The 27,857-nt window shown below is 53.9% G+C and overlaps 12 protein-coding genes across 12 annotated transcripts; 8 read left to right on the top strand and 4 right to left on the bottom strand.

Moving 5' to 3' along the window:
- Nucleotides 1-407: 407 nt before the first annotated feature.
- CLAFUR5_00412 (uncharacterized protein) lies at nucleotides 408-2,132 on the top strand (the record flags this gene model as incomplete). Its single annotated transcript, XM_047899560.1, has 1 exon — nucleotides 408-2,132. The coding sequence occupies one exon, from the start codon at nucleotides 408-410 to the stop codon at nucleotides 2,130-2,132; it is 1,725 nt and encodes a 574-aa protein (XP_047757357.1).
- A 533-nt stretch (nucleotides 2,133-2,665) lies between these two features.
- On the top strand, nucleotides 2,666-5,551 carry CLAFUR5_00411 (ATP-dependent DNA helicase srs2; the record flags this gene model as incomplete). The annotated part of the gene is made up of 1 exon (XM_047899559.1): nucleotides 2,666-5,551. One exon carries the CDS (start codon nucleotides 2,666-2,668, stop codon nucleotides 5,549-5,551), a length of 2,886 nt encoding a protein of 961 aa, XP_047757354.1.
- An 89-nt stretch (nucleotides 5,552-5,640) lies between these two features.
- On the bottom strand, nucleotides 5,641-7,694 carry CLAFUR5_00410 (uncharacterized protein; the record flags this gene model as incomplete). The annotated part of the gene is made up of 3 exons (XM_047899558.1): nucleotides 5,641-6,183; nucleotides 6,235-6,963; nucleotides 7,017-7,694. The coding sequence occupies 3 exons, from the start codon at nucleotides 7,692-7,694 to the stop codon at nucleotides 5,641-5,643; spliced, it is 1,950 nt and encodes a 649-aa protein (XP_047756729.1).
- A 1,494-nt stretch (nucleotides 7,695-9,188) lies between these two features.
- CLAFUR5_00409 (uncharacterized protein) lies at nucleotides 9,189-9,794 on the top strand (the record flags this gene model as incomplete). Its single annotated transcript, XM_047899557.1, has 1 exon — nucleotides 9,189-9,794. One exon carries the CDS (start codon nucleotides 9,189-9,191, stop codon nucleotides 9,792-9,794), a length of 606 nt encoding a protein of 201 aa, XP_047756195.1.
- A 143-nt stretch (nucleotides 9,795-9,937) lies between these two features.
- Nucleotides 9,938-11,056, bottom strand: CLAFUR5_00408 (Short chain dehydrogenases/reductase notP; the record flags this gene model as incomplete). The annotated part of the gene is made up of 3 exons (XM_047899556.1): nucleotides 9,938-10,249; nucleotides 10,307-10,599; nucleotides 10,651-11,056. 3 exons carry the CDS (start codon nucleotides 11,054-11,056, stop codon nucleotides 9,938-9,940), a joined length of 1,011 nt encoding a protein of 336 aa, XP_047756194.1.
- A 676-nt stretch (nucleotides 11,057-11,732) lies between these two features.
- Nucleotides 11,733-12,961, bottom strand: CLAFUR5_00407 (uncharacterized protein; the record flags this gene model as incomplete). The annotated part of the gene is made up of 5 exons (XM_047899555.1): nucleotides 11,733-11,772; nucleotides 11,858-12,005; nucleotides 12,050-12,212; nucleotides 12,262-12,381; nucleotides 12,434-12,961. The coding sequence occupies 5 exons, from the start codon at nucleotides 12,959-12,961 to the stop codon at nucleotides 11,733-11,735; spliced, it is 999 nt and encodes a 332-aa protein (XP_047756164.1).
- Nucleotides 12,962-14,410: 1,449 nt separating this feature from the next.
- CLAFUR5_00406 (uncharacterized protein) lies at nucleotides 14,411-18,275 on the top strand (the record flags this gene model as incomplete). The annotated part of the gene is made up of 5 exons (XM_047899554.1): nucleotides 14,411-14,668; nucleotides 14,729-14,861; nucleotides 14,922-17,568; nucleotides 17,728-18,079; nucleotides 18,156-18,275. The coding sequence occupies 5 exons, from the start codon at nucleotides 14,411-14,413 to the stop codon at nucleotides 18,273-18,275; spliced, it is 3,510 nt and encodes a 1,169-aa protein (XP_047756990.1).
- A 490-nt stretch (nucleotides 18,276-18,765) lies between these two features.
- CLAFUR5_00405 (Pheromone P-factor receptor) lies at nucleotides 18,766-20,020 on the bottom strand (the record flags this gene model as incomplete). The annotated part of the gene is made up of 2 exons (XM_047899553.1): nucleotides 18,766-19,184; nucleotides 19,246-20,020. 2 exons carry the CDS (start codon nucleotides 20,018-20,020, stop codon nucleotides 18,766-18,768), a joined length of 1,194 nt encoding a protein of 397 aa, XP_047756165.1.
- A 1,140-nt stretch (nucleotides 20,021-21,160) lies between these two features.
- On the top strand, nucleotides 21,161-22,456 carry CLAFUR5_00404 (uncharacterized protein; the record flags this gene model as incomplete). Its single annotated transcript, XM_047899552.1, has 3 exons — nucleotides 21,161-21,332; nucleotides 21,387-21,607; nucleotides 21,659-22,456. 3 exons carry the CDS (start codon nucleotides 21,161-21,163, stop codon nucleotides 22,454-22,456), a joined length of 1,191 nt encoding a protein of 396 aa, XP_047756994.1.
- Nucleotides 22,457-22,531: 75 nt separating this feature from the next.
- On the top strand, nucleotides 22,532-23,179 carry CLAFUR5_00403 (uncharacterized protein; the record flags this gene model as incomplete). Its single annotated transcript, XM_047899551.1, has 3 exons — nucleotides 22,532-22,582; nucleotides 22,684-22,943; nucleotides 22,999-23,179. 3 exons carry the CDS (start codon nucleotides 22,532-22,534, stop codon nucleotides 23,177-23,179), a joined length of 492 nt encoding a protein of 163 aa, XP_047756201.1.
- Nucleotides 23,180-23,400: 221 nt separating this feature from the next.
- CLAFUR5_00402 (Peptide methionine sulfoxide reductase B3) lies at nucleotides 23,401-24,092 on the top strand (the record flags this gene model as incomplete). Its single annotated transcript, XM_047899550.1, has 2 exons — nucleotides 23,401-23,632; nucleotides 23,731-24,092. 2 exons carry the CDS (start codon nucleotides 23,401-23,403, stop codon nucleotides 24,090-24,092), a joined length of 594 nt encoding a protein of 197 aa, XP_047757004.1.
- A 692-nt stretch (nucleotides 24,093-24,784) lies between these two features.
- Nucleotides 24,785-27,589, top strand: CLAFUR5_00401 (putative di- and tripeptidase DUG2; the record flags this gene model as incomplete). The annotated part of the gene is made up of 1 exon (XM_047899549.1): nucleotides 24,785-27,589. One exon carries the CDS (start codon nucleotides 24,785-24,787, stop codon nucleotides 27,587-27,589), a length of 2,805 nt encoding a protein of 934 aa, XP_047757011.1.
- Nucleotides 27,590-27,857: the final 268 nt, after the last annotated feature.

The raw sequence follows: 27,857 nt of genomic DNA, 5'->3' as shown, positions 1-27,857 counted from the left end.
AAACACGGGCGAGCTCCTTGGCCTTGTCATGTTGACTCTTCTATAAGCCATTTCGCTTCTGTATACATTGTGTAACGTGGGTCAAGTTCGCGAAGCTTAGAATCACTGTTCACAAGCGTAAGTGAATGTCAAGCTGGACCCCTGCATTTTTGGGGTCTGTGCATCACAACGCCACCAGAACACTCTCATCGCGATCTTACTCTTCATTCCACCCCAACTTCAGATTCAACTTCAACCTCTGTCGCAACTTCCACATCTTGACAAGCAATCAGGCGCATCACACTGTTCAGCAAACAACAAGGCGCTACTCGGCTCTGCATTCAGAATCACTACGACAGAATTTTGCTTCAAGGCTCATCGACCACGACACACTTACATACCTCTGTCAGATCACTCGAAGCCTAGTCATGGACTTCAAGAAACTCAACCAGCAGCGTGTCACCAAGACTTCCACCATTCCGACTACCCCTTACTCACAACCGCAACGGGTGACGGACTACCAGAAGGAAAAGATCCTTAATTCCATCAACCAGCTCAACGACAAGATCGCGGATGCACAGGAGACAGCCACTCGTCTCGAGCGCGAGATGCCAAAGGCGCGCAAGGAACTCGAGCTGGCTCAGGCAGGTGTCGCCAAAGCAGCCACGAGCTACACTCGTGGTCGCCTCACTCGCGCTCGAGAGAAGCTATCCGACAAGGAGCTTGCCATCAAGGGCACAGCAGCCAGCATCCAAGCATGGGAAGACCAAATCGCGCAGAAGAAGAAGATTCTGGTCGACGACGGGAAGCTCAGCGGCTCGAGAAGCGGTGCTGCCACCCCAGTACCTGTGCAGCGGGTTGAACGCAAGGCATCTGCCACGCCGATGCTCAAGAAGGCACCACCCAAGATCACGAAGCGCACGGTCAAGGTGCCACTTGGTCCTTCCATGAAAGAGAAGGCTGAGCGTCAGGCGGAGGAGATCGTGCGGCGACGAGCTGTACGCGAGCGTGAGATACAGGAGAGGAGGGATGCCGCCGCCATGGAGGCCGCTGCGCAGCCGCAGGGTCAACAAGAAGTGGTCGAGACCGCCCCGGTCGCGCAGATGATAAGCGACCCAAAGGATTCACCTTCCTGCAGTAAGCGCAAGCGCGCTGGCGACGAGGGTCACGCTCAGCAAAAGAAGCCCAAGCTCGACAGCAACGAGTCGGAGGGCAGCGAGGTCTCGAAGGGTAGCGAGACGTCGCAGCCAGCCAAAGCCAGACCGGCAGTGCCTGACAACGCCACCACCGAGTCGATGAGGGCGAAGGGAAAGCTGTACGTCTACCACCCGAAGCGACGTACCTTCGACTACTACACAATCGGCGAGAACGACACCATCGTCGGCCTTGCTCAGACTCGACGCCCGAGTGGTTTTAGGTCGGGTGCTGGCTCTGCAGCACCGATCGCGGATCCTATTACTCCGACCCGTGAGCGTGATGGTGAGACTGACTATCAGCTCCATGGCTTGGTCAATACCAAGCTCTCTTGCTTCTCAAATGGAGCTCTGCAGATGCTGGGTGCCGCCTTGACGCACGAGCAGATCGAGCAGCTAAGAGGTGACGGCGACCTAGCTACGTTCGGTCTCAAGCACGATGACTTCCTGATGCTCAAGACTGATGCGGACGGTAAGATGAGGAAGTCTGACCGAGACAACCTCGAGTCGCTCAGGAGCAGGATCAGCATCCATGCTGCCAAGAACGGAGAGATCCCAATAGCACCATATCTTGGCCAGGTATTGCTGGACATGAGAGAGGGCATCTTTCACAAGTCCAAGATGCCAAAGGATAAGCACGTCGCCAATGCCTGTCTTATGCAGCAGGTATTCGCGTACGGTGCTGAAGGTGGTGCCCGATCGATGTATGATGGCGACTGTCAGCAGGATGCTCGCCTCTACATGGGCGCTCTCATCGATTCTGTGGGCGAAGAGCACAAGTTCCTTGGTGAGATTTTCCAGTCGACCGCATCGGTAGTGCTTGAGCGCAGTAAGTGTTCACATAAGAGCGAGCACCTCGAGACGGGTATGTCCTGCGATGCGTCCTCCGACATCCCGGGCGATCTTCAAGCCGCGGCCACTACGATGTGGTCCGCGAGCACAATGGAAAGTGGTTCGTGATTGATGATCAGATCGTCGCGAACGCCAAGCAGACCGATATTGAGGACAACAGTCGTCGCCAGAGCGCTATGGTGCTCCTTCGGAAGGTGAAGGGACAGTCCTAGGCGCATAGTTATGATACCGGGCAGGAGCGATAGGGCGATGAAATTACGAGACTGCTGGGATCCTTACGCCATGCTTGATGGCAGACTAGGCCGTTGAGAGATCATTGTCTGGCCCACATGGAAGCTGTGATAAGTTCAGCTTGGTTCGGACAGGAGCAATGGAGGCAATGCATGGTGAGTCGTGACAGACTGCAAGGGGCGTATGGGCGATGACTGGTTTGTTTTGTTAGCTTGTTAGGAACGCGTAATGACTGAACGAGCGGTGTCGTCGAAGCATCATGTCAGCCTCCCGGGGTTTAGTTTTGCCGAGATCACGGGACCGCGCGAGCCGAGTGCTTTTAGCGTGTTTTACACGCGACAAGAACATCCCAAGGCAAAATCTTACCATGCCTCGCATGCACAACACTCCACTATCTCCATCTCCATGCCATGGACAACATCTGGCAGGGCCTTAATGAAGCTCAGAAAACCGCCGTAGCTTCCGATGCTGCTGTCTTGCAGGTGCTGGCGCCGCCTGGCTCGGGCAAGACCAAGACTCTCACAGCACGCGTCGCGTACCTGGTCGCGCATCGCCAATGGAGACCATGCAACATCATCGTCTGCACTTTTACCGTCAAGGCCGCCGCCGAGATGAAGGAGCGCATCAAGAACTTCGTCGGTGAAGAGCTCTCGAAGCAACTACAGCTGGGCACTTTCCACTCGGTGGCGTTGCGCTACCTCAAGCGATATGGCCAGCACATTGGGCTCGCCAAAGACTTCGGTATCGCTGACTCGGCCGACAGCAAAGCCATCTTGAAACGACTGATCAAGAAACTGGGTCTATCCATGGAGCCTGGGTCAGCGTTCGGCCGGATATCATCGCGGAAAGTGCGCAGCGACGATGACCCAAAGTCCGGCAAGGGTCCTGCGAAGAAGGGTGTTGAGCAACAGGAGTTCCAGAGGCTGTTCGACGACTACGAGGCCACACTAGCAGCTTCAAATCTCCTCGACTACGATGACATCTTGCTCCGCTGTCACTTCCTGGTGAAGTCACATCCGCAATGTGTTTCGGATGTAGAAGCAGTTCTCATCGACGAGTTTCAGGACACCAACAACATCCAGTACGATCTAATGACCCTGTTCGCTCAGCAACGCAATGTCATCACCATTGTTGGTGATCCCGATCAAAGTATTTACGGCTTCAGGGCGGCCGAGATCAAGAATCTGTCAAGGATGAAGAAGCATTGGCCTGATACTCTCACGATCCACCTCGAGGAGAACTACCGGTCATCTGGTGCAATCCTGCTTGCTGCACAAAATGTTATTGAGCAGGACGAAAGTCGGCCGCCGAAGAAGCTGCAGGCGACACATAGCTATGGATTGAGGCCGGTATTACGAAAGCTGCCATCGGCATTCTCCGAAGCTGAATGGTTAGTGTCTGAGATCAAGCGAATGCAAGCTTTATCCGGCGGCATGATGCAGTCAAGCGACTTCGCTGTCTTGCTCAGGTCTGCTGCCCTCTCTCGCGCTATTGAGACTGCGTTTGGAAATGCTGGCATACCGTATCGAATGGTGGGCGGCATGAGGTTTTACGATCGAGCAGAGGTCAAACTACTCGTTGACTACCTTCGTGTCATCCACAACCCTCACAATACTGAAGCAGTCGAGCGCATCGTCAACGTCCCTTCACGAAAGGTTGGGGATGAGACAATCAAGAGACTTCGTGAGGAGGCCACGTCCAAAGGCATCTCCTTGTGGTCGCTCGTGCTCGACGTTGCACAAGGTCGTTGCTCACCGAAGACCAAGCTGAACGAGCCTGCTCGCAAAGGGTTGGGCTCGTTTGTGAACGTCATTCTGTGTGGCCACAAGAAAGTTGAATCATGGAAACCCGAAGAGGCATCGATCGTGGATCTGATCAGCATGATCACGCAGAAGATATCCTTGCAGGCGTATTTGAAGCAGAAGCATGCTGACGACGAGACCCATGAAGCGCGCTGGAACAATGTTGAAGAGCTCATGGCGCAAGCTGCCGATGTCATGGCTCCTGGTAAGCTTGCAGAGTTGGGCGAAGCTGATAGCCTGCCGAACGTGGACGATCTGGAGCAGAGAAGCGACTCCACCCAGGACGCTCTTTCGATATTCCTGTCCAACATCGCACTGACAGCCTCCGCTGAGAAGAAAGCAGATGAAGACGGCGAGCAGGTGCAGCAAGTCACAATCTCGACCATACACGCCTCAAAAGGATTGGAGTGGCCTGTCGTCTTCATCCCAGCCTGCTATGATGGTTCCATACCTCACTCACGAGCAGACGATCACGACGAGGAGCGCAGACTGCTATACGTCGGCATGACTCGAGCACAAGCATTACTTTACCTCAGCTGTCCGATCAAGAATACACAACGAGAAGAGACATCAATGTCTACTTTTCTGACCCACAAAGGAGTCGGAAAGTTCTTCGAAGAACATGGTCCGAGCCTGCCTTTCGACGTGATCACGAGCTTATCATCGACCCTCCGGAGAGAATGTCCTTCAGCTACGCTGATTACAGAGAGTAAGCGGAACTCGGAGCGCGATGAAGACAACTACTGGCCGCTCAATGGAGAGGAAGCCATGGAAGAGACACGGAGATGGGATTACAGCAAGAAGACTGGTACATTGCCCGGTTTCGGGAGTGCCAAGGCAGCAACATGGGCCTCTGACACTACCATGCAGCGCCAGGAAACATTCTCGATACCCAACGCACCTCTGCAGACGGGCTTCACTAGCGTCAAAGAAAGATACGACGAGCTCGTGGAGCAAGGCAAGATGGATCGAAGCGACAAGCGGGCAGAAGAAAAGAAGGACAATCCCATGGAAACAAAGGGGCGCAAGAGGCAGATCGAAGGTCAAGGCAGTATTTCAAGTTTCTTCAAAAAGCCTAAAGAAGCTGCTGAAGTGGTAGAGCAGCCACAGCCCGCTCGTCCATTGCGCGAGATACCAAATGCTGCGAATCATGGTGTCTCAAGAACAATCAGCACGTCACGGCAGTCGGTTCCCGACCGCAAGCCACGAGCGACGCCAATGTCATCGAGGCCACAGCCTAGGGCTAGCGACGATGCCAATAATGGGAGATATGTCTTCCTCTCCAGTTCGCCGCAGAAAGGGGATGATGAGCAGGAACAGCCGTTTAACACGACTGGCGAAAAACAGCATGAGAGCCAGCCAGCCGCTTCAACATCGTTCAGACCGGCTTCAACATTTCACACAACATCAATGGCGACAGCATCCGGGACACAACGTAGAACACTCGGCGTTAGAAGGAGTCTGCATGGATGGAGTGAGAGACGAAAGCCGTGACATGATAGTGTTGCCGTGATCTTCGTTACGACGTCATGAATATATGTTTTATACAATTCCGCTGCAGAGGTATCATCGCTCGGAACGCGTCAGACATTGAAGTTTGAAATATACCAACTCAGATCCCTTATACCCCTCGCACCTGTCTTGCCCACTCTCCGCAATGCAATCTGTTGCTGCACGCAAGCAGCTTCGGCACTCTTCATCATTCCCCCCGGCCCAGAAACATAAGTCCAGGCAGAACCTTCCTTCTGGCTCTTCGCGCCCTCCCATCCAAGGGTGGACGATGTCGACTCGGCAGGCACGGATCCCAGGAAGTCGCTCAAAGCAGTGTGAGGATCGATTCGTCCGGATTGCGTGCTGTCGTGTAGTACAAGCTCCATGTTTGGGCATTCCTGCGCTAGACGGCGGAGGTCTTCGACTTCTTGTAATTGCCAATCTGCCTGTCCTCGCGTGCTCCACAGTAAGCGAAGAGACCTCTGCGCGGGTTGCTCGGAAGCATCGTATTTGCCGGCCCACCAGTTTGCGATTGAGAGGGCGCCAGTGACGCCGGTGCCTCCAACGAGGAGGAATATGTGATTCGCGGCGTGCATTTCTGGGACGTGGTGGTGGTAGGGACCTTCTATCCTAGCCTGTAGTTTGTGTTAGCATCATGTTTGCAGCTGATCGGGTGCTTGACTTACGGGCAATGTTAGGGGGTTCGCTTCGTTTGCAGCGTCGTGGGCCAGGTAGCTCAACTTCCACGTCCACTCCTTATCGCGCTTCTTGTCCTTCTTCTTCGCTGGACCTCGTTGGAATAGTAGCACGGGACCCGAGTTTGATACGGTGGAGTAGACTGCGGAGAAGGGGTGAGCTTCGAGCCGGCTTATCTGTCCAATGTTGATGTAGTATGTCGCAATAGGACTGGAGGTCGATGGTGCAACGACTGTCTTCTCACTATCATCCGAGACGTGCCCAGACTCCAATGCCTTCTCCGAGTTGCCCGAGCTGATCTTAGAGCCCCAGGGCAGTCGAATGCGGTACCAGTCGTTGCCTGCATACTCGATCTGAACCTGCTGCTTGGCATACAACGAATTCGACACCCGCCACGCCCAGTCAGCCACCCATAATATGATGCCAGGCAGAAGGAAGTAGAACCCTGTGCTGCTGTGTATACAAAGTGCCCAGATGACCAGAAAGGCCAGGATGATGTGGGTGAAGTAGAAGGTGTTGTAGTGGTTTCGTCTCAGCCAGGGTAGTCCCGTGATGACCATCGCTGGAATCAGTAGCCAGCCTGCGATCAGAGCGATGGGGAGAGTGAAAGCGTAGTAGTAGCCCATCGCTTCCGTCTCTTCCCAGGTGTAGGCTGGGTTGTCGGTTTGGAAATGGCCTTGTACTTCATAGGAAGCTTTGAGGTATACATCGAGCCACGACTATTCACTCTGTTAGCCTTGCTCTCGGCCCATAGCTCGGGCCGATAAGTTACGAAGAAGAACAGCCCGCGGATGATGGCGAATGCGAAGAGGCCGTAAGCCAGGAGCTTGTGTACCAGCAATAATGTCGAGGTATGGATGTTGAACGTTCGTCCTAGAATACTGTTTCTGCCCACTGGGATGACGACCAGTCCTGCCCAGATGTCGCACCAATGGCCCGTGATCCCACACCAGGCAAGTCGGAACATGTGTTCAGTCCAGTCGACCGTCGCTCCACGATCAAACCAGAACTGCTGTTGTGCCTCATACCAGTATCCAGTACTTCCAAATGTTGCTCCTACTATCAGGAAGCCCAGAACAAAGGCGCCAACTGAGAGCGGCTTGCCTGCCAAAGGTACGTGCTTCTCTGAAAAGTGCCATTGCGAAAGTCTCTGTATCGGTAGCGACCATGTTCGAGCGGTCAGTGACAGGCCTATCACCGCCAACAAGCTGTAGAACAGCGCGATGTGGATGCGAGTGTGGTACGGAAAGAAGTACTCGACGCAGTACGAGCTATAACAGGGAGCATAGGCGAGTCCAATGGTAAGGCCAGCGCAGGACAACAACAATGTAGGAGCAACAAGGTATGACAACCTGCGCCTGAGTGAAGTTGGTGGCGCCTGCATGGTCGATGAGGTGTAGCGAGAGCCGGACGGTACATGCTCCCTTTCGGCACGGCACCATTTTCTCATATACCAATCGCGCCAAGGTCTACCGGTGCACTGTGACAGCAAGTGGTCACCCCGATGACGCGTCTATTCAATGATCAAGCAAAGTTTCACAGAGATGACCATGGATCTGCGTTCGCGCACCGTACTGTACAACTGTTTGATGCGCCAAGAACATGGATGATGTTATCTCTCGAAGGCCGAAATGGTCGCAACGTCAATGGCGCATCCAATCGTGTAGTCAGTCTTGGTCTAGGATCCATGGGCCAGTGTCGGGTTTGCCGTTCATGCTGGATGAAAAGCAAATGCCTACAACCGTCGCGCAGGACGAAGATGTCGGAAGAAGGAAAAAAAGTGGGTCGAAACTCTATACCGAAGTCCGACGTCTTCGCTCTTAGCAAGGATGATGATGCCCCTGCTGCAGATCACGTATCCTTAAACACGACTGCATCGCGCTTTTCGCAGATAAGTCGTCCCATTGATGACATCCATCGGGATCTGCTGTATTACTCCGTAGGCCAAGTGAGCTTGGTTACGTTTGTGCCTGGAGATCTTTCGGCGGATGGAGTTTCTACCACAACAGCTGTAGATTCAAGCCGTCGCCGTGCGCTTTATGAAAGAGCCATCCCGTCAACTCGATAGTGACCAGTCGGCGGAGACGGTTGTCGGCTGTGTGAATGCTCGGGAGTCGTCTTGGACTGTTGGGCCATGGCAAAAAGCGACATCGTTCCACATAAGCACTTGGATGCGAGTACATGGGCCAGTGACCAGGTTTCGACATGTTGGACGGTGTCAAACCTTCGGAGCCAATGCCGGCAGGTCTGATAGGCGCGCGTTCTGCTGTCGGAGCATACACAGGCGTGTGGAGGTCGCCATGATATTGGTGCCATCTGGAAGCTCGACCAGACAAAGACGCTGCGCAGCATCCGGACGGACCTCGGAGCACAAGCTGGCTAGATAAGGCGCTACTGCGCCAGTCAGGGTATCTCGTGCGCTCGACGAAGTCCTGAAGAGAGCTTTCGGGTCTGGTTGGGCGTGTAGTATGACCTGCCGGCTGGAAAAGTAGTCTTTTGGGGCGGCTGTGTTGCTTATGGCTCATGGTGTACACTATGTAACAGTCGCAGCGCCTATATTCGAAGGTCAGCAAAAGTACCTTTGTACATACGCGTTACTTTGCTTGTGACCTCTCCGTCCTCCTGCGATGACCACGATCCGCAGGGCATCAAGCTCCCAAGCTAGACATCGAGGTCATGATGGGCACGCTCAAGAATCTCTGTCATAATTGTGACTCCTCTAGATGTCCGGATGCTGTCAAGTATAGGTTGAGTAGCTTTGGCATTGGATGACAGATTGCATGGGCAGACCGTTCATGCTCATGAACAGAAGGTACACTTCGTCGTCGAGTTTACGACTCCACGCTCTCGCTCGCAGCATACCGTCACGGTCGAGTGGGAGACGTACTCATGTTGCGTGTATCCACGATGTAAACGACGGATTTTCGAATGGTGTGTCTTCGAAATGTTGGACATCGTTGCAGATGGCGTCCCTCGGGAGACAAGTTGTGTCTTCTGCCGACGCTGCGCCACGACTTCTGGACCATCTCAGGTGGTACAAGTACGCGTTGTAGATGACCATCCCCCGTCCATACTGTGCAGACATTACAGTATGTCGCCGAACCGGGGCCTGGTGTCGCCATGGCACAAGGCAAGATCCTACAGCACCGCGAAACCAACCCCTCCGACACCTCGCCCCTACCGACAAGCAGCGCCCGAGCAGCGATTATCACGACATCCCGCATACCCAGAACCTCCCGCCGAGATTGAGCAGAAGAAAAGTCTCTTTCCACGGTTATGGCCGTTCAAGCCTTCGCAACAAGGTCCCATTGATCTGGGTGCCAAGGACCCAGCAAGAGGCGTAGAGTCAGCGAGAAGGGTGGTAAAAGAGGGAGTTTTAGATCCGCGCTACAAGTCGATTGCACGACGTGTTACGGCATTGATATGTGCACTTCCGCTCTCGATTTATCTGGGCTATGAATTGTTCCAGAGGCGCTTTAAGGGCAAGGAGCGGAAGAGGGTTGTACCTCCACCGGCGAAGCCAGTTGAAGGCAGCATGAATCCGGCGTGAAGTGTCAGGATTGGCAATTGGCTACCGAAGGCCTTATTGCTCGCAAGCTAGAACGCTACGGATGGAAATATACAACAGGTGCAACATGCATGACGCTCCATCGTTGTGTGGGATGGCCGACATCCATTTGTAGGACGACTTCATCACCAAGCAGTATGGCCACCATCAATCCGCAAGTCGGCACCAGTCATGAAGCTGGATGCGTCACTTATCAGGAACACCGCCGCGCCTCTGTACTCGTCTGGCCTGCTCAGCTTGCCAAGCATGTTCTGTGTTGGCCAGTCCCTCCTCCGCTCTGGATACTGCTCGAAGAGCGCCTCAACCATAGCGGTCACAATGTACCCAGGGGAGATGGTGTTCACCCTTATCCCATGTTGTCCCCATTCTGCGGCGAGGTTCTTTGAGAGTTGAACAACTCCAGCTTTGCTAGCATTGTATGCTGAGCAGATGAGACCCTGTTCAAGAGTCAGTCGCAGGTATCGTGCTGGCTATGGCATGGATGGAAGGCATACCCTGTTGGCGACTGCAGCGCTCATAGAGGCTATCAAGGCGATCGAACCTCCGTTCCCGTGCCGGATCATCTCTTTGGCCACTGCTTGAGCGGTCATGAACACTCCTGTAATGTTCACCTCAAACATCGTATTGGCATCCTTCGCAGTGTATTCGAGCGCTGGCGTCTCCTGCTGTATCCCAGCCGCAGCGATGAGTCCATCAATCTTACCCTGCGTTTCGGAGATGTTGCGGACAATTTCGTTCAGCTGCGGCACATCTCGAACGTCGATCTGTCGGTAATGCAACGTCGTACCTACAACCTGTCAGCTTGGACGAGAATTCCCAGCCAAAGCACCACGCCTACCAAGCTCTTCGGCAGCTCTCTTTTGCACCCGAAAGAAGTCAGGACTTGGTTCCGGTAACCTGTCCAGCGCATACACCGTAGCTCCTGCTTCCAGCAGCGCTTCCGCCTGAACAAGACCAAGACCTCTCGCCGCACCAGTGACCAGCACAACCTTATCATTCAGATTGAACTCCGGTAGTCTCTTTGTTGTACCAAGATACGAGCCAGATCTGTCATTATGTTTCAGCGCCGCCGCCTCTTCCTTGGGAGCTTCTGGTGGGCTTCGTCCAGGTACTGGAGCGTGGCCCTTTGGCCCATTGGTAGCATCGTGTGTTAATCGATACTGCACAAGTGACAAAGGTCTGTGGGCGAATCTGGCCGAGCGAATCACTCGCGGAGTGCTTCGTAGAAGTGATGCCATGATCATGCAAGGACTGCAACAATGCAGCCTGCTCGTGAGCGTAGAAGTCTTTGGATGTTGAGTCGTGGAACCATGGAGTGTTGTTGTTCACAACCAACTGCTCCTTCAGGATCACGAGAAGAGGGAGCAGTCGACGACAGGATGGCAAAGCCTGTCTCTCTGGCCAAAGCGGCACAATCCACCTTTTTGTGCGAGCATAGCAGCAAGCTCCACCCAGGTCATTCGCCCGACCTTCTGCGTGTCGACAGTGGCTTAAACTCAACGGTGTCAGCTCCAGCCCAAGTAGCACCACGCGGCTGTTTACCCCGGAGAAGTGGGGATGGAGGCACCGGGAACCCTTTTCAAGCCTTCCGAACCTGCGGCCTGACAGTCTGGAATGCCTTTTTGGCTCGCAGTAGTGAAGTACCTTGTCTGAGCCATGTGGATGTCATACGCGGTGCGACAGTCGCAGCAAAAGGCGGTATCAATGCTGGGATCACTCACAACAGAGAAGCATCACGAGTCGCAAGAAGTAATTGATTACGTGAAGTATGCAAACTGCCCAACAACGTTAATGGCGTTCAGGATATTCCTCCAAAGGGCTCCAGCGAGCTCAGGTCCTTGACATATTCCCTCCACCGGTACTACCGCCAGACAGCCTGTATCAAGCTTGTCGTCTCATAGGTGTGCAAGTGACGATCATCTATTGTGGGACGACGTAGAGGCCGATTGGGCAAGGGTTGCTGCAGAAGACGTCTGTTAGCATTTCCTCTCGAAGACAGCAGGAGCCAGGTCTGAGCTCGACGACTCATGTGGCAGGAGACTCACTAGTCTTGGAAGAAGTTGAGCTTCGCATTGCCGACGGGCTGGAGCCAGATGCCGAAGCGTTCGCCAGCAGGACAAGGGACACTTGCAATCTCCACGGCAGTGCCTGGTGCCAGTGTGAAGGAGCCTGGAGTGCGCAAGAATGTCAGTCCTACTTGCAACAGCAGTGGTATCACTCAAAGTGAATGGACGTACCGAGGTCCTTCTCGACCTTTGGAGCGGTGGCATAGGTGGTAGATTCTGTCGCTGGGGCGCCGAGGACGCTGAGTTGGAACTGGCCATCACCACCGTACTCGAATGCCGAAGTCTCCAAATCCTTTTGTTCTGGGAAGAGGAACTTCAGGTTGCATGTCTTGCCCTGTGACCACGTTAGAAAGAACAGCATGCGAGGTTTCGGACTTGCCCACCTTGGTTGACAAGGGAATGTCGAAGTTGAAGATCGATGAGACGGTCCCTTCAGCGGTTCCGTTGTAAGAGGTGCCGTAGGACTGGTCTGGGTGCTTGGAGTCGACGGGGACGATGAGGTGCTGTAGACTGTCAGCCTTGTTGGTCTCGCGCGAGAGAGTGCTTGCAACTCACTGGGAACTCGAAGTCCTTGATCTTGCTTGGCAGCTCGGCAGGGCAGGCACTCTTTGGTGGTGCTGGTGCTGGGGGAGGCTGCTTGGTGGCATCGCAGTTGTCCGCCGTCAAGGTAACGCCAGTGGTCTTCGGCTCGCCATGGAGGGGCTTGTCGTAGATGTTCCAGCCGCCGTTGTCACCTGTGGGCGCTCCATAGAATGAGGTGCTTCCGTTCATGGCGATCTTGCCATCTGATCCGACCGAAAAGCCTGGTGTAGGTGTTGCACCAGCATCGCACTGCCATTGGCCAGTCGGTGGTGTGATGATACAGCCGCGACCGTGGGAGTCAGTCAAGCCGCCGTTGCCGTTGATACAGTATTGACCTTCTGGGAGTCCAGTCTGTCCAATGCGGTTCTGTCCATCGAAGAGCTGATCCACGCGGCCACCAGGTCCGCCTTCAGCTGTGAGGTGGAAGCAACAGCCGGTGCCGGCCTCGCGAGCGACCAAGGCCTGTGCCACGGCGGGCAGTAGAAGGGCTGCAGATCTCATTGTCGGATCTGGCACGGGAATGGAGGGTTGTTTGACTGCATAAGAAGTGTCAGTGATGCAGTTTGAGAACGAGGCGGACCAGCTCACAAGTTGATGGATGATGAGATGGTGTAAGCTGATATTCTTGATGGATTGTTGCTTGCTGGTGGAAGAGTATGCTGTTGATGCAAATTGTCGATGTCGATGTTGATGTTGGTGAGAAGAGAAGAGAAGACGGATGTTTCGCGCAAAAGTAAGTGTTGACAAGTCGACGAGCGCTCTTGCACCCAAGGATCGTCATCGTCATTCCTGCGATTCGAGTGCTCGTACCTGACCCGCTACAGAGGTTACACGTTCACTCTTGGAAATTGCGAGGCGGCATCGACTGAAAGAGCTCGTAAGTGATCCTATGACACGTCGAACCTGCTTCCGAAGTTGTGTTGCCCAAGATCCTCGACATGCAGGCGCAATGCCACAGCCAACCGACTCTGCGAAGGAACGGCACCACTTGCTCCCTCCTTCCCAGCACGACCTTGTACGTGGCACTGGCTCCGGACGGCATCGAGCTCCGACTTTCGTACACGCCGAATCAGCAAGGACGTCCGATCATATCGAAGGCAAGTACAGTCTCCAGGACTTTTCCAACAAGATGTCGAATGATCTGCATTCCAACGTTTCAACGCCAGGCCACGTGCCTTCTTCACGCGGCATCTCGCCACACTGCGCCACTTCCGCCTCAGCTAGTGCTTGCCAGTATATCACCGATATTGCTATTGCATACGGCAGGATCAACCTCCAGTGCCCACATGCAGGTACCACAACAGGAGGACCCTGGCCTACACAGACGCACGCAAGGGCCACACGAAGTCGCGCTTCCCCACAAGCTACAGCTACATGTATGAAGCAGGCAAGACCATACCGGCCATACTTTCAAGAAGTCCAACAACTGAGCGGCTACTTTGCGGCTCTGTTCCTTCACTTCCATGGTCGCCGCAAATGCAGTCGTGTTGACGTTACTTCAAGCTGTTGCAAGCATCGCCAAGCTCGAACACTGCCGAGCAGGACTGCTAGCTCTGTCGAAGGAGTGGGATCCCTTCAACGAGCAGCATATCCACGTCGCTATCATGGGTGCTGCAGAGGATAACGTGAGGAGTCCCGTCATCACCTACGACTTACCGTCCCTCGGTCCGACGCGAAAAGACATCTTTAACCCGAATCACCGAAGCGATCTGCACTTTGACTGAACAGAGTACGGCACTGGTTCCTGGTCGGCATGTTCCTCCACACAAAGTGTGGGGTCCATTCTGGGGTTGTAGATGCATTGTCGTTGTACTGTGGACAAGGCGATACGACATGCGCGACCTTCCCTGACGATCTACGGTGATATATATCGTGTTCTGGCTGTTTTCTCCCTCCACTTCCGAGATACCTCATCCTTCTCCGTAGGTGTTGAGCATTCATTCTCGTCAGATGTCTCGTTTACAGAGCTTGATCGCGCTTTCGATCACTTGTGCTTCGTGCTTAAACACTAATGATCAAACCAATGCCGACATCGACTATGGCAGTTTTCAGAACCCTTCAAACTTCGTACGACCTCGGTTTCGATACTGGATACCTGATGCATCAGTCGATCTCGATGTAGTCGCAGACGATTTCAAGAAGGCTAAAGATGTGGGCATGGGCGGCCTCGAACTGCTAGGCTACTACCTTTATGGCAATTACCCTTCTGTAAGTTTTCTTGATGGACTGCCATGGAGCAATGCCTATATGATCTAACTTTCGCATCAGTTCGTGGCCGAGGGAGGCCCAGTCCCTGTTGACTGGATCCGGTATGGTTGGGGTACAGAGGCCTGGGTAAACCTCACAAATGCCGCACTGCAGGCAACGAAAAGCTTGGGCATGATTATGGACTTCGCTCTAGGTGATTACTACCATCGGTCATGCAACAGCTTGAGCACAACTGATCATTGTCCTTTCACAGGTCCCAACCAAGGTGCTGGAGTGCCTGCTGACGTTGGCGATGACGGAATCATGTGGGATTTGATTCCCTTCAACGTTTCTGTTCCCGTGGGCGGCACCTTTGACGACATCATCCCTGGCTGGGGAGCAGGCAGATTCGTGTCCGCATCTACCGGTCTTGTTATGTCGACGGAATTCGCGAATTATTCTGCCTCGCCTGGCTGGAGAGGGCCTATCTACTACAACGGCTCCAGTAACATCTTGTCTACTGCATCACTGGAAGACGTTACAGATCAGGTGGCCTCTGACGGGCACCTGAAGTTGACGTTCCCTGCTAGCACGGATGGTGTGGAGTACCAAGTCTTCGCATACTACGAGGCACAGTCGAGCTACCTAGAGCAACAGAGTCCACTCGCCCTGAACACGACCGTCTCACAGTCGCCGGTGGAAAGCTTTGTCCAAAATGGTTCATGGGTCGTGGACCACTTCAGCGCAAAAGGTGCCAAGCTCATCACCAATTTCTGGGAAACCCACTTACTCAGTGCTGAGACGAAGCAGCTATTCAAGGATGTTGGTAACTACGCTTGGGAAGACAGTATGGAGATCGGCGCCGGTGTGCTCGTTTGGTACACACCAGGGCTTCTCGATGCTTTTTCCAAGAGCAGAGGTTACGATCTTCGGAAGTATCTTCCGCTGATCTATTCCTACAATACCGAGCACAACGGTCCGCTTGCTTCACCGGATCACTATTATACGGACGAGGGCGATGCTGGGGAGAGCCACGTAAGCGACTATCGGCAAACACTGACGGAGTTGAACAGGGTTTACCTGGAGGCTTTGCGAGATTGGTCTGCCTCAACACTGGACTCACAGTTCTCTGCTCAAGTGGTCTACAATCTTCCCATGGATATGTTGTCCAATATCGATGCCGTCAATGCACCAGAGTGCGAGTCACTTGGTTTCAACCATATCATTGACGCCTACCGCCAATTCTCAGGTCCTGCGAACCTCGCTGGGAAGCGCATCATCAGCTCGGAGCTTGGCGCGCAGCGCGAAGAGGTCTACGAGCAGACATTACCTGAGCTCATCTGGGACACAAAGCGTAGCATCGCAGGTTCAATCAACCAGTTCGTCTATCACGGCTATCCCTACACCGGAAGCTACCCGAATACCACATGGCCAGGCTTTTCGACCTTCAGCTACCGATTCTCAGCCATGCATGGCCCCCGCCAGCCAAGCTGGGAGTACTATGACGATTTCATGAACTGGACTGCTAGGGTACAGTACATAGCGCAGTCAGGCGTGCCCAAACGAGACCTGGCATTTTACCTGAAGAAGGAAGAATTCTACGAGCCGGATTCGCAGTACCTGCCCGACGATTTACAGGAGACCGGCTTCACCTACGAGTATCTAAGCCCAGACAATTTTGCACGTCGAGAAGCTGTTGTAGTCAACGGGACACTTGCACCTGAGCGACAAGCATTCAAAGCGCTTGTGCTCCGAGCGAATGACACACTCACAGTTCCTGGGGTACAGTATTTGGTCGAATATGCGTACGCTGGCTTGCCAATCATCTTCTCTGGCGGCATCCCACAGGATTTGACGTACTTCAACAGCTCTGGTACGGACTTCGTCAGAACGGCTCTTGCAGACATCGTAACGCTTGGGAATGTGCACGTTGTGCCTTACGAGAACCTCGCAGCGTCTCTTCAGGGCTTGGGTATAACGCCACGCACAACAGTGGCTTCTGATCGTACTTGGTATACCTACTGGAGAGAGGACCAGAATACCTCAACCACGTACGTCTATGTGTACAATGATGCGTGGGACAGCGAGTTTGGCGAAGGTAGTTCGACTGGATCTATCACCTTCGAGGAGACAGGGACACCTTCATACTACAATGCGTGGACTGGCGAAGTCGAGCCGATACTTGCATATCAACAGAGCCAGACAAGCACAACGATCAGCCTGTCGCTGGCAGGAAATCAGAGCACAGTCATCGGGTTCGATCATTCCCAACAGGCTTCGAAGCATGCGGTCGCTTTCCCAGAGGAAGTCTTCGGTGCTTCTTCAGATGCTGGGAGCATTACTGTCAAGGCAGGCAACGCGACACAGCCGGTCCTGCTCGCCAATGGAACTACAGTCAAGTTGCCGGTTCCTGCAGCACCTCTAACTCTTGCCAACTGGTCACTCGTCGTAGAAGCTTGGAACCCGCCAGTCAATCTCGAAGCAGATCAGACCAAAGCAGCGTTATCCAACTCCACCTACAACATCACATCTCTCGAACCCTGGAATGCCATCTCCGACTCACTACGCAACACATCAGGCCGCGGCTTCTACACAAGTACTTTCACTTGGCCGCCAGTCAACGGCACTGCGGACGGCGCCATGCTCGAGCTCGGTCCTATCATCAACACTGCAAGAGCATGGGTCAACGGGAACCAGCTCCCTCCTTTGGACCCTACAAATGCTCGGGCAGATATTAGGGACTACTTACAGCAGGGGTCCAATAAGGTCGAGATTGTGGTGAGTACGACTCTTAGCAATGTGCTGAGGACGATGTGGAAGGATATCAGGTCGAGTGGAACATTATGGTTGGGGCCGGAGCCGAAGGAGCAAGAGTATGGGCTTGTTGGTAATGTTACTGTGGTGCCATACAGAACCAGCAGGTTAGTTTGGTAGAGTATGTAGTTAGATTGCTTTCACACTACGTAAGCGAGAGCGTTCTTCAGTCGTGAATAGTGAGTGACTCCTTCCCAGTCGTGCTGGCTCCAGAGCTGACTCACGTGATCACGCGTGGCCTGCAACCTCCATTCGCTACTTCTCAGCCGCCTCACTTCTTACTCGCTCGCACACGACCTGTGCTACTCCCTCCAAATCATGCCTTCATCCGACTACAGCAACACAGTCGGCGGAGGCCTCAAATTGAAAGGTGCCGGCGGCGTCGACAAGAAAAAGAAGAAAAAGAAGGCCAAGAAAGAAGACCCAGAAGAGCATACCTCCAAGCAAGATACGAATCCAAACAACACGAACTCCGCGCAAACCGCATTACAAAAAGCCCTAGCCGAAGAAGAAGAGGAAGACTCAGGAAAAGCAACCAGCGGATTGCCAGGCGCGGACGTGAAAGAGTACGGCAAGACCGAAGCGCAACGCAGATTCGAAGAGAGGCGGAAGAAGAGGGTGTGTAATATCTATATCCTATGTCCTATCTTTTTGCAGTGTGATGCTGTACCCTGACTGACGATGTGCAATACAGCTCGATGAACGCCTGCAGAAGGAAGGAGTCAAGACCCATAAGGAGCGCGTGGAACAGCTGAATAAGTACCTCTCGACTCTTTCGGAGCACAATGATATGCCTCGTATTGGACCTGGTTAAGGCTGGGGTGGGAGCTGGATAATGGGTATACAATACATGATGAGGGATGTCATGATGATGGTCTGCGGATCGCTCAACGGGATGATGAGAGCATATTTGGCGCAACGGACGACGAACGACATGGAGCTGGGGCGGTTCCTTGGAAGTGCCAACGAGTCGATGTTCAGAAGATATGGCCGGACGATCTGAACTGGAGCAGGGAGAACCATCACAAGCAGCAAGGCTGCTTGATACGAAGCTTATCTGCTACGCCGTTCTCGTTTGGCTTCTTTACCAGCCATATGAGCTATCCGCTACGCTCAATTACGCCCGAAGAACATCGCTCATGCCTCGCGATAGACGCGAGTGATAGTGCGAGAAACCCGCACCAACAGATCCCATTACCATCGAAAGCAAGTCGCACTGCTGCACCACGCCGAGATATCCTGCTCCCTGTTATCCAGCTCACGCTCCACTCAGCATACCAGCCTTTTCAGCCACGATTTGAGCCCTACTCCGACCTGACATTATACGTGCGGTCGACGTAGATCCTCTGGTCGCCTTTCTGCAGCTCGAGATCGATGCTGTCACGACTGAGTGTAGCCTGGTGGCCCATGCCCGCCTTCTTAGAGCTCGGACTTGCGCCGGAGAAGCTTTCAGCGCGGTCGTCGACGAGAGTGCCGTCTACAGTGCTGTTTGAAGTCAAATGTCCCTTCTCGTTCGAGTAGTTGTTATTGCTGCTGTGTGCAGTGATCGACTTGCGAAGGTTCTGGTTGCGCCACTGATACGGCGCGGCGATGTTGATGTTCTTGTTTGTGTTCGTCGAAGCCCAGATTGCTGACAGTGGAAGGAAGACGGCGACCAAGAGTGGCATCATGGAGTAAATCTGCGAGTGGCGGAGGTAGAAAAAGGAGATGATGCCGAAAAGTCCTGGTCGAAACATGTTAGCGGACAGTTTTTGTGTAATCGACGAAGCGCGAACAGAACATACCTGGAATGAGCAAGGTCTGACATCCCATCACAAAAATTATTTGCATGGGACCGAACTGCTTCATGCCCATCTTGCGTCGCTGGTAGATGGCGTGGCCGAGCTTGGCGCAGAAGGCCGTGCTGAAAGCGAAGATGCTGAAGAGGGTGCAAATGAGGCTGACCATCTGGGCTTTGTTGAGCTGAGCGACGTGGTGCTCTGAGATTCCTTGCGCAGTCATGGACCACATGATGTTCAACACTGCCAAGCCAATCCGCGCTGCCACGACGATGAAGACCACCGCGACGGAGCCAACGGCAATGCAGAGGCGGTAGCGTCGCTGGAGTGTGCAGCAAACGATGCGAACCTGGAAGAGGAGGGACAGCTCAACGGCTGCGAGGGTCAACAAGGAGATGATCTCGCCTGCGATAGATATATCGAAGGCGTTGCCGACGTCGTAGTAGAGTCCAAGGCACCAAGTGTAGTAGTTGAAGAGTGGACCACCAGCGCTGACGAGCAGCAAGATAGAGCGGATCCAGAAGCCCATGAGTGCAGCCATGTTGAGGGCGAAGACAACGCTGCGGCGCTTGTCGGCTTTCGTGAGAAGTGCTAGCAGAAGGATCAGCACCGTGGTGATTCCGAGGTGCACACCGTAAACCGCAGCCGTTTCAAGGACGACTTCTTGGAGCATGAAAATGGTGGCGATGCTGACTTTGGTGCCTGACACGCCATCTGGGTTGATGAGGGTGATGACTTGGTCGTAGGGGTCGAAGAGGGTGTTGTTTGGGGTGGTATCCATCGCGGGCAGCGCTCCCTGATACTGAGCTTGATTGCTGCCGTTTTGTTGTTGTTGCTTGTTGCAGTCTGCCGATGGTGAGAGTCCTTTGCTGAAAGAGGAGGATAAAGCAGGAGCGAGCGAGAAGTGATATGGTCTGTCTCAGGTCGAAGAAGGCGGTCGAAGGTGCATGAAGCAAATGAAGACAGGAAGTGTCGTGGTGATGGAACAGACGAGCTTCTTGCAGAGGACCAGCGACAATGACGCTTGGACACGCGGGTGTGGTATTGTTCGACAGGGGCACCCAACAATACCAAGGCGTGAGTGGTGGTGGAGGAGGTCGCCGAAGCCACCGGGAGAAGAATAGGAGACGTGAAGTATTGTTGGTGAGGGCGAAGTGATGGAAGCACGAGAAGTTGGCGACGGTGAAAGTGGGCGTGGGAAGTGCGTGCAACTTCTTTCAGCGCTTTTGCCCAAAACAGCTGATGGGCGAATCCTGGTCAACTGGATCCAGCGCAAGACTCACGATGCGAGATGCAGTGTTTCAACGGCACCACGACGAAGCGTCCACTACATGGCTATGGAAGTGCTATTATTGGCGATAACCTGAAGTCGAGGTTCGATGTCGTTGCTGCTTGTCTTACCAGCTGAAGGAAGAACAATACCAAGCGCTTGGACCACCCGTTCGTGCAGGGGTTCGATCTGATACCCCAACGGCAGCTGCGCTTCGCCTTCGAGCACCGTCCGTCGCGCTGGTCGAGACGTGCAATCTGACAGTCGACAACACGCTGAGCTGCATCGCTTGTTATGGCTGTGGCGGATGCGATGGCGTGCGCTGCATTTAGCGAGGCATCAGGGACTGCATCTGGTGGCAGGGTCGGCTTTCCAGATGTCGACTGTCCAGCGACTAATCGACACATACTGCGACTGCAACTCCGCATAGCCTGGAGTGCTGTGGACTGGAACTGCATGGATGTTGTCGACGCGTTGCCGACAGGTGAACATGAAGATAGTGTCGTGCCTTCCTTCACGATGACAATGCTGCCTGCAGCGCGACGCGCTGTGTTGCAAGAGCACTTCTGTGCTTGACTTCACTTCACCTCATCTTTCCCGCTGCTCGACAGACACCGTGCATGTGTGACGGTCATTCCCCGACTGGCAGATATGACTGCGTGGGAGACGACATTACGCTGCATGTCAATCCGGTCTGACCTTCTCGATCTCCCTCTCGCCTCGTCCGCTTCCGAAACAAGTGAAATAATCTACATGCGAGGCACCATCACTTTGTGTTCAACAAAAGACGCTAACTCGGGTCTGGCGGTCATCGGTCGAATCTGTAAGTCTGCGCCCTGCATGCGTTCACTATTTGCCTACTAATATTTGCGCGAAGCGGGCGGTCCTGTGTTGGTTTTCGAGACCTTTGAACCGGACACAACCGTTGAGCTCGCACCTGGTCACGACAATCTCGACTGCGATCAGTACCACCACCCTCTTCCTGCGAGTACCGCCAGTGCCAGACACTTCGCGCACCTCCGCAGTGGTGACACAATTTCGTATAACGCTTACGGCTTGAAGCTCGCCATCCACATGCAAAGGACGCCACTCGACATAGTTGGTCGGATCCTTTCTAATTGCATAAGCCACTCACTGATATCTAACCAGACTCCTGACAAGGACACTCAGTCTCAGACGCCATCAGAATCATCCTCGATGGCAGCCTTCGGTGCAGACCAGGTCCAGGCCGTGAATACTTCATACGAGACCATCGCTACCCAACCATTGAGTCAGCCTCTTGTCGAAGATAGTGAGACCGACGTCGATGAGGATGATCTCGACATGCCTGCGCCACCTCCAGCTCCAGCTTTGCCCACCCCAGACACGGCTGGCGTCAACAGTAGAACAGCAGAGAGCGGTACTATCGAGCCGGACACGGGTGTCGAGTCCGAGCCCGAATCTCCATCGAACAGTCCGCTGCAGAAGAAGCAACAGTCTCAGGAACAAGCACCACGCAAGTCAGACGATGACACTGCCGCCAGAACACAGGATCGGATGCTCCTCGCGATGGCGACACCGAGCAGTAGCCTGAAGACATATGGTAAGAGCAAGACCCGGGACGCGTCTCACACCCCTAGCATGAGGGATGGCGAGGCCGGAAGTCTCCGTGGTGGCCCAGAAATCAACCCCAGGCATGGAATGAAGCGCAAAACGGCTACCAGGCCTGACGTATACGATGTTGAGGATGACCAGCCGGTCAAAAAGAGGAAGGGTTGGCTACCAAAAGCCGCCCTTCCCGACGAGGATACAGCTGTGGTGCCTTCCAACGACATCACCGACGCTGATAGTACGGAAGATGAAATTGTGGTAGCGCCCCTAAAACCTCGAAAGACAGCGCCGGCAAGCAACACGATCTCTACTCCTACGAAGCAAGATCGACCAACAAAGGTGCTCTTCAGTGGTTAAACACCAATAAGACCACAGACTACATTCCTCAAGCGGTGCAAGGTCGAAATCATTCGAAGCCTCTCGAACCGCAAAATGGACTATATTTGCGTTGTGCCTCGCGCTCGCTTGATGACGACAGCTAAGGTGGGTCACAATGGCGCGCCTCAGTCTGTACTCAGTAAGAGTTGCTGGAGGTATTGACACGTGGATCCTAGGCATAGCTGACGCATTTCATGTTCGAACAGGTTCTTAGGTCCGTTATCGCCAACAAGCCACTGGTGACTGCGGATTGGCTCTCTGCTTCCAAGAAAGCAGATGCTGTACTTGATATCGGAGACTACATCCACGAAGACTTCATCGCCACAGACAGGAGTTCACTGTTCGCAGGAAGGATTCTTTTCTTCACCAGCGCACCGAAGACCAGTTTTGGCGCGGACTGGGACGAAATAGTTCAGTTCGCGAAGAAAGTGGGCGCTACATCTGTTGAGAGCGGATCTGCCACGACGTGAGTACATAGAGACATATTATGATCCGAAGGCTATGCTAACGAAGCCCATCAGTGGACATGATATCACACCAAAAGAACGAGTCCTCCTTCTCGGCGTCGACAAGGCAGACAAAGACGTTAAAGCTCTCATCTGGGATCACGAGCGAGTGGTGTACATGAAGACAATGTTGGCCCGAACAATCCTTGCAGCAGCCTTCGCACCTGAAGCCTCGCGCATCACTCTGGACACTTGATGAATTGCTGTATCTCTGGCCTCTGCTTCCGCCACCTGCAGTCTTGGCTCGAAGCGGTACGGCGAACGCCCGCCGGTCTGCAAGTTAAGCATACATCGATGACGTATCTTCTGTAGCTCTTTCAGTGGTGGCGGCAATGTTCTGATTCCAAAGCAGCGTTGTAAAGATAGATACATATTGCTCCAAATACCTCGTCAGCTGTATAACACTCGCATCCCTCCATGCGCTTCCCCTCAATCCAAACCTTCGTCCGAACGCTTTACACCTTCAGTAACACGACCTTGCGAACTCCGTCAAGCCCATTCAACTCCAGTCTTGGACGAACAGGCACCGCATTGCGAGCTTCTATGCCCATACCTTTCATCGGAGCACTGTTCTCAACAGCCGACACACGCAAAATGACCCACCCCGTGCAGAAGAGCGATAGCGAATGGCAAGCGCAGTTGAACAAAGGTACGTCTGCACATCCTCCACCCTAGTCCTGCCATCAAGGTCCAGCCTCCGCGTCTTCCAGCACAAACACACACGACTGACACGTCCCGTCACCATAGAGCAATTCCGCATCCTTCGCGAGAAGGGCACGGAAGCACCCTTCACCGGCAAATACGACAAGCACATGCCCGATGCCGGCGTCTACACCTGCGCTGGCTGCGAAGCACCACTGTACAAAGCAAACCACAAGTTCAAGAGCGGGTGTGGATGGCCGGCTTTCTTCGATGCGGTGCCGGGCGCGGTGACGAGGCATACGGATAAGACGTTTGGGATGGAGAGGACGGAGATTGTTTGCTCGAATTGTGGAGGACATTTGGGACATGTGTTTAAGGGAGAGGGGTATGCTACGCCGACGGATGAGAGGCACTGTGTTAACAGTGTGAGCTTGAACTTTGATAAGGATGATCCGGTGAAGGAGTAGAGTGATTGTGTGATGAGATATGATGGTGCAAATGGAGATGTAACAGCTTTGTGAGAGCAGGTTCATGCAGCCAGTAGATGCCAGACATGATGGCGTCAGGTATGGGCGGTGTGTCAAACGTGGCCAGGCTTAGGTGTGGAACGGTAAGCACATGTCTGCTTGGACGCCTTCATCTGTGCACGCGTCCACCGCTGGTCAGTCTTGCAAATGCTGACCGCCAGTTCGAAGCAAATTGCTCCCGGTTCTGGCGTCGGGCATAGGCTGTAGGCTGTCGGGTGCCAGTCGCGTCATCAGGAGTAGTGGCACTCTGTGCTCAGTTGCGTGCTCGAGCCAAATGTGATCACTGATATAACGTGTTGCCGGGTGGTCGATTCTCGACACGTCCTTTGTTATGCTCAGATCCAGGCCATGTCGTTTGCTGGCCGCAGCGACTGCAGTGAAGTGTGGGAGAGAAGCGTCGACCTGTCGACTTGGTCAAGCAATGCAGCAGAAGGTGTGTCCACAATTGAAGTTACATGTATTCGTTCTATGCCATGCCAACACCGACCGCTCGGGCCGTGCAGCGTGCTGTTCTTGGTGACACGCGCGAATCATACACACCCTCTCCCTTTCAAGCACACTATCTTATCACCGCACGCACGCACTTCCTCTTCTTCCTCCTTCTGGAACGATGATATCCACGTGCTCCAGCAATGTCGGCGCTTGCGATTCACCGACAAGCGCTGACGCCCACGCCCAACGCAGAATCCTCAGAGACAGATGATACCCGCCCAAGTCTCAGCGCTTTGAGCAGACAGCCCAGCCAAGACCACGGCGATGCTACCAATGCCCTGCCCACTCTCGCCCAACGTCTGCGCCATACGAGCTCCGTCCTCGCCATAGGAATCTCCGACGACCACATCTTCGCCGGTACCCAGGCGGGAGAGATCCTCGTTTACAGCTTGAGCACGTACGAGCGAAAAGCCGTTATTGATGGCCACAAGGGGAGTGTGCTGGGACTGTGTCTGTCACATGATCAGTCGTTGCTGTTCTCCAGTGCGGGTGATCGCATTGTGAATGTCTGGAACGCTCGGACGCTGAAGAGGACCTGTCGGCTGAAATCGTCCTTCGACGTCGGTGATGTCTTCTGCATTGCCTACTCCTCAGCTCTCCGGACCGCCTACCTAGGCGCACAGAACACCTCCATCCAGTGGAGCAGGATCACCCGGCCAGGGAGCAAAGAGCTCCCGCCTGCACCGAACCGCTTCTTCGACTCGAAGGGACCTGGAGGTGTGACGACCCCCCGGCCACCAGGATCAGAGGTTACACCACGTCACGCTACGGGAGGAGAGAAGATAGAGATTGCGAAGGAGAATGTCAGACACTTTGCGCATTATGGATATGTATACTGCATGTTACTGGCGAAAGAGGGTGTGCCAGAACATCTCGGCCAGGAGGTGTTGGTGACGGGTGGAGGAGATGGAGTCATCAAGCTGTGGCAGTTGGACCAGGAGACAGGAGCGATCGGGGAGCTCTATGGACTAGACGACGGCCGGGAAGAAGGTCATGCCATTCTATCGCTAGCCATGGAGGGTACATTCATCTACTGTGGCAGAAGTGGAGGAGAGGTAGATGTGTGGGATCTCGAGACACGGCAGCTTCTGCGGAATATCAAGGCGCACAGGGACGATGTGCTGACGATCTGTTTTGGTGGAGGATTCCTATTCACAGCCGCAGTCACAGGTTACGTCAGGAAGTTCGATCGACAGTATCAGTTGAAGAACAGACTCAAAGCACACGATGGTCGCGTGCTCACTTCAGCATTTTCATGGCACAAAGATCGCCCGATATATGCGACCGGATCAAACGACAACAGTCTGGCCATTTGGGATGTCAGCGACTGCATCAGCGCACCATACATGGGGAGCAAGACCAGTAACGAACAGCTGGTCGAGTCGCTTGGACGATTCGTATCCTTCCGGACGGTGTCCTCGGATCCCAAGCACAAGGCGGATTGTCGTCGAGGTGCATCTTTCCTTCGCTCCGTCTTCAAGAACTTTGGAGCAACCACGGAAATGTTGCCTGCAGAAGACCCGGCGAATCCCATCATCATGGCGAAGTTCCGTGGCAATCCAGCCACTGCCGCGAAACGCAAGAAGATTCTCTTCTATGGACATTATGATGTTGTTGCAGCCACTAATGCTAACGGCAAGTGGCTCAATGACCCTTTTCAGATGGAGGGTATCGACGGCTACCTATACGGCAGAGGTACATCTGACAACAAGGGACCTATCATGGCCGCCATCTTCGCGTGTGCAGAGCTTGCCAGTGAACAGGCCCTGAATTCGGACATCATCTTTTTGATTGAAGGCGAAGAAGAGTGTGGATCGCGTGGCTTTGAGAAAGCCGTAAGGGCGAGCAAGCACAAGATTGGTCATGTCGACTGGATATTGTTGGCTAACAGCTATTGGCTGGATGATCGCATTCCGTGCCTGACGTATGGCCTACGAGGTGTCATACATGCAACTGTCCAGATTGAGAGTAACCATCCCGATTTGCACAGTGGTGTTGACGGGAGTGCGCAGTTGGATGAGTCGTTGAAGGACTTGGTACTGCTGCTGGGGACGTTGACGGGCAAAGGAGGTGAAGTCAAGATTCCTGGCTTCTACGATCCAGTACCTGAGGTGGTCGAGAAGGAGGCTGAGCTCTACGCTGACATTACCAATGCCCTCGTACAGCGCAACCCCGATCTTGGCGACCCTGATGCTTTGGCAGCATCGTTGATGAGACGCTGGCGAGAGGCATCTTTGACTATACATCGCTTCCAGACTTCCGGAGGGGAGAACGCAACGATCATACCACGGATGGCCAAGGCAGCTCTCTCAATGCGCCTCGTACCGAACCAGGAAGCAACTGTCGTCGCGCAAGCACTGACTGAGTACCTACACGCTCAGTTCAAAGAACTTGAGTCCAACAACCGACTTTCGGTCACAATTGACCACCAAGCGGAACCATGGCTAGGTGACTGGACGAATCAACTTTTCAAGATACTGGAAGAGGCCATCATGGAGGCCTGGGGCCCAATAGAGCAGCAACACTACCGCCGCAAATCCTCAATAGCACCCCTCAAAGTCTCCCCACCTCCACATGCGCCAGGCTGCTTCGCCACAAAACCCTCGCCAACCACCTCCACAGTCCTTGCAAACGGCAGTGTAGAGACTCCTTTGCCCGCAAACGGCCTCGCGCCTTTGACGGAGGTCACGAACAAACTAGAGGAGATTGCTTCACCGCCTACACCGAAGCACAAACAGCGTAGGAAGCCGTTGTATATTCGGGAAGGTGGGTCGATTCCTGCTATTAGGTTCTTGGAGAAGGAGTTCAATGCGCCGGCGGCGCATTTGCCGTGTGGGCAGGCTAGTGATTCGGCGCATTTGGATAATGAGCGGTTGAGGTTGGTGAATCTTTACAAGAGTAAGGATATTTTCAAGAAGGTGTTCAGGGAGCTCCCTTCGAAGTAAGGGGACCCCTTAGGATTGGTGTCGACGAGCCTTGTGCGTTCTCGACGGCTGAGTGAGACGGTCGTTTGGCTCGCACAGGCATGAATCAGAAGACATGCATAGCTGCAAGGGCAGACATGCATCGTGTAAGAGTAGAGCAAGCAATTGGCCTTGTTGTTCTAAGACACGCAGCAAGCCGGTAGGCTGCAGTGACCTCTACGAGGTAGATATAACGACAGACACCTGTTGCGATATGTGCCCTTTTATTCAGTACACTGCACTTGCCCAG

The sequence above is a fragment of the Fulvia fulva genome, chromosome 1 (genome assembly GCF_020509005.1).
Source record: "Fulvia fulva chromosome 1, complete sequence".
Classification (NCBI taxonomy): domain Eukaryota; kingdom Fungi; phylum Ascomycota; class Dothideomycetes; order Mycosphaerellales; family Mycosphaerellaceae; genus Fulvia; species Fulvia fulva.
This window is presented reverse-complemented; position numbering and strand designations above follow the sequence as displayed.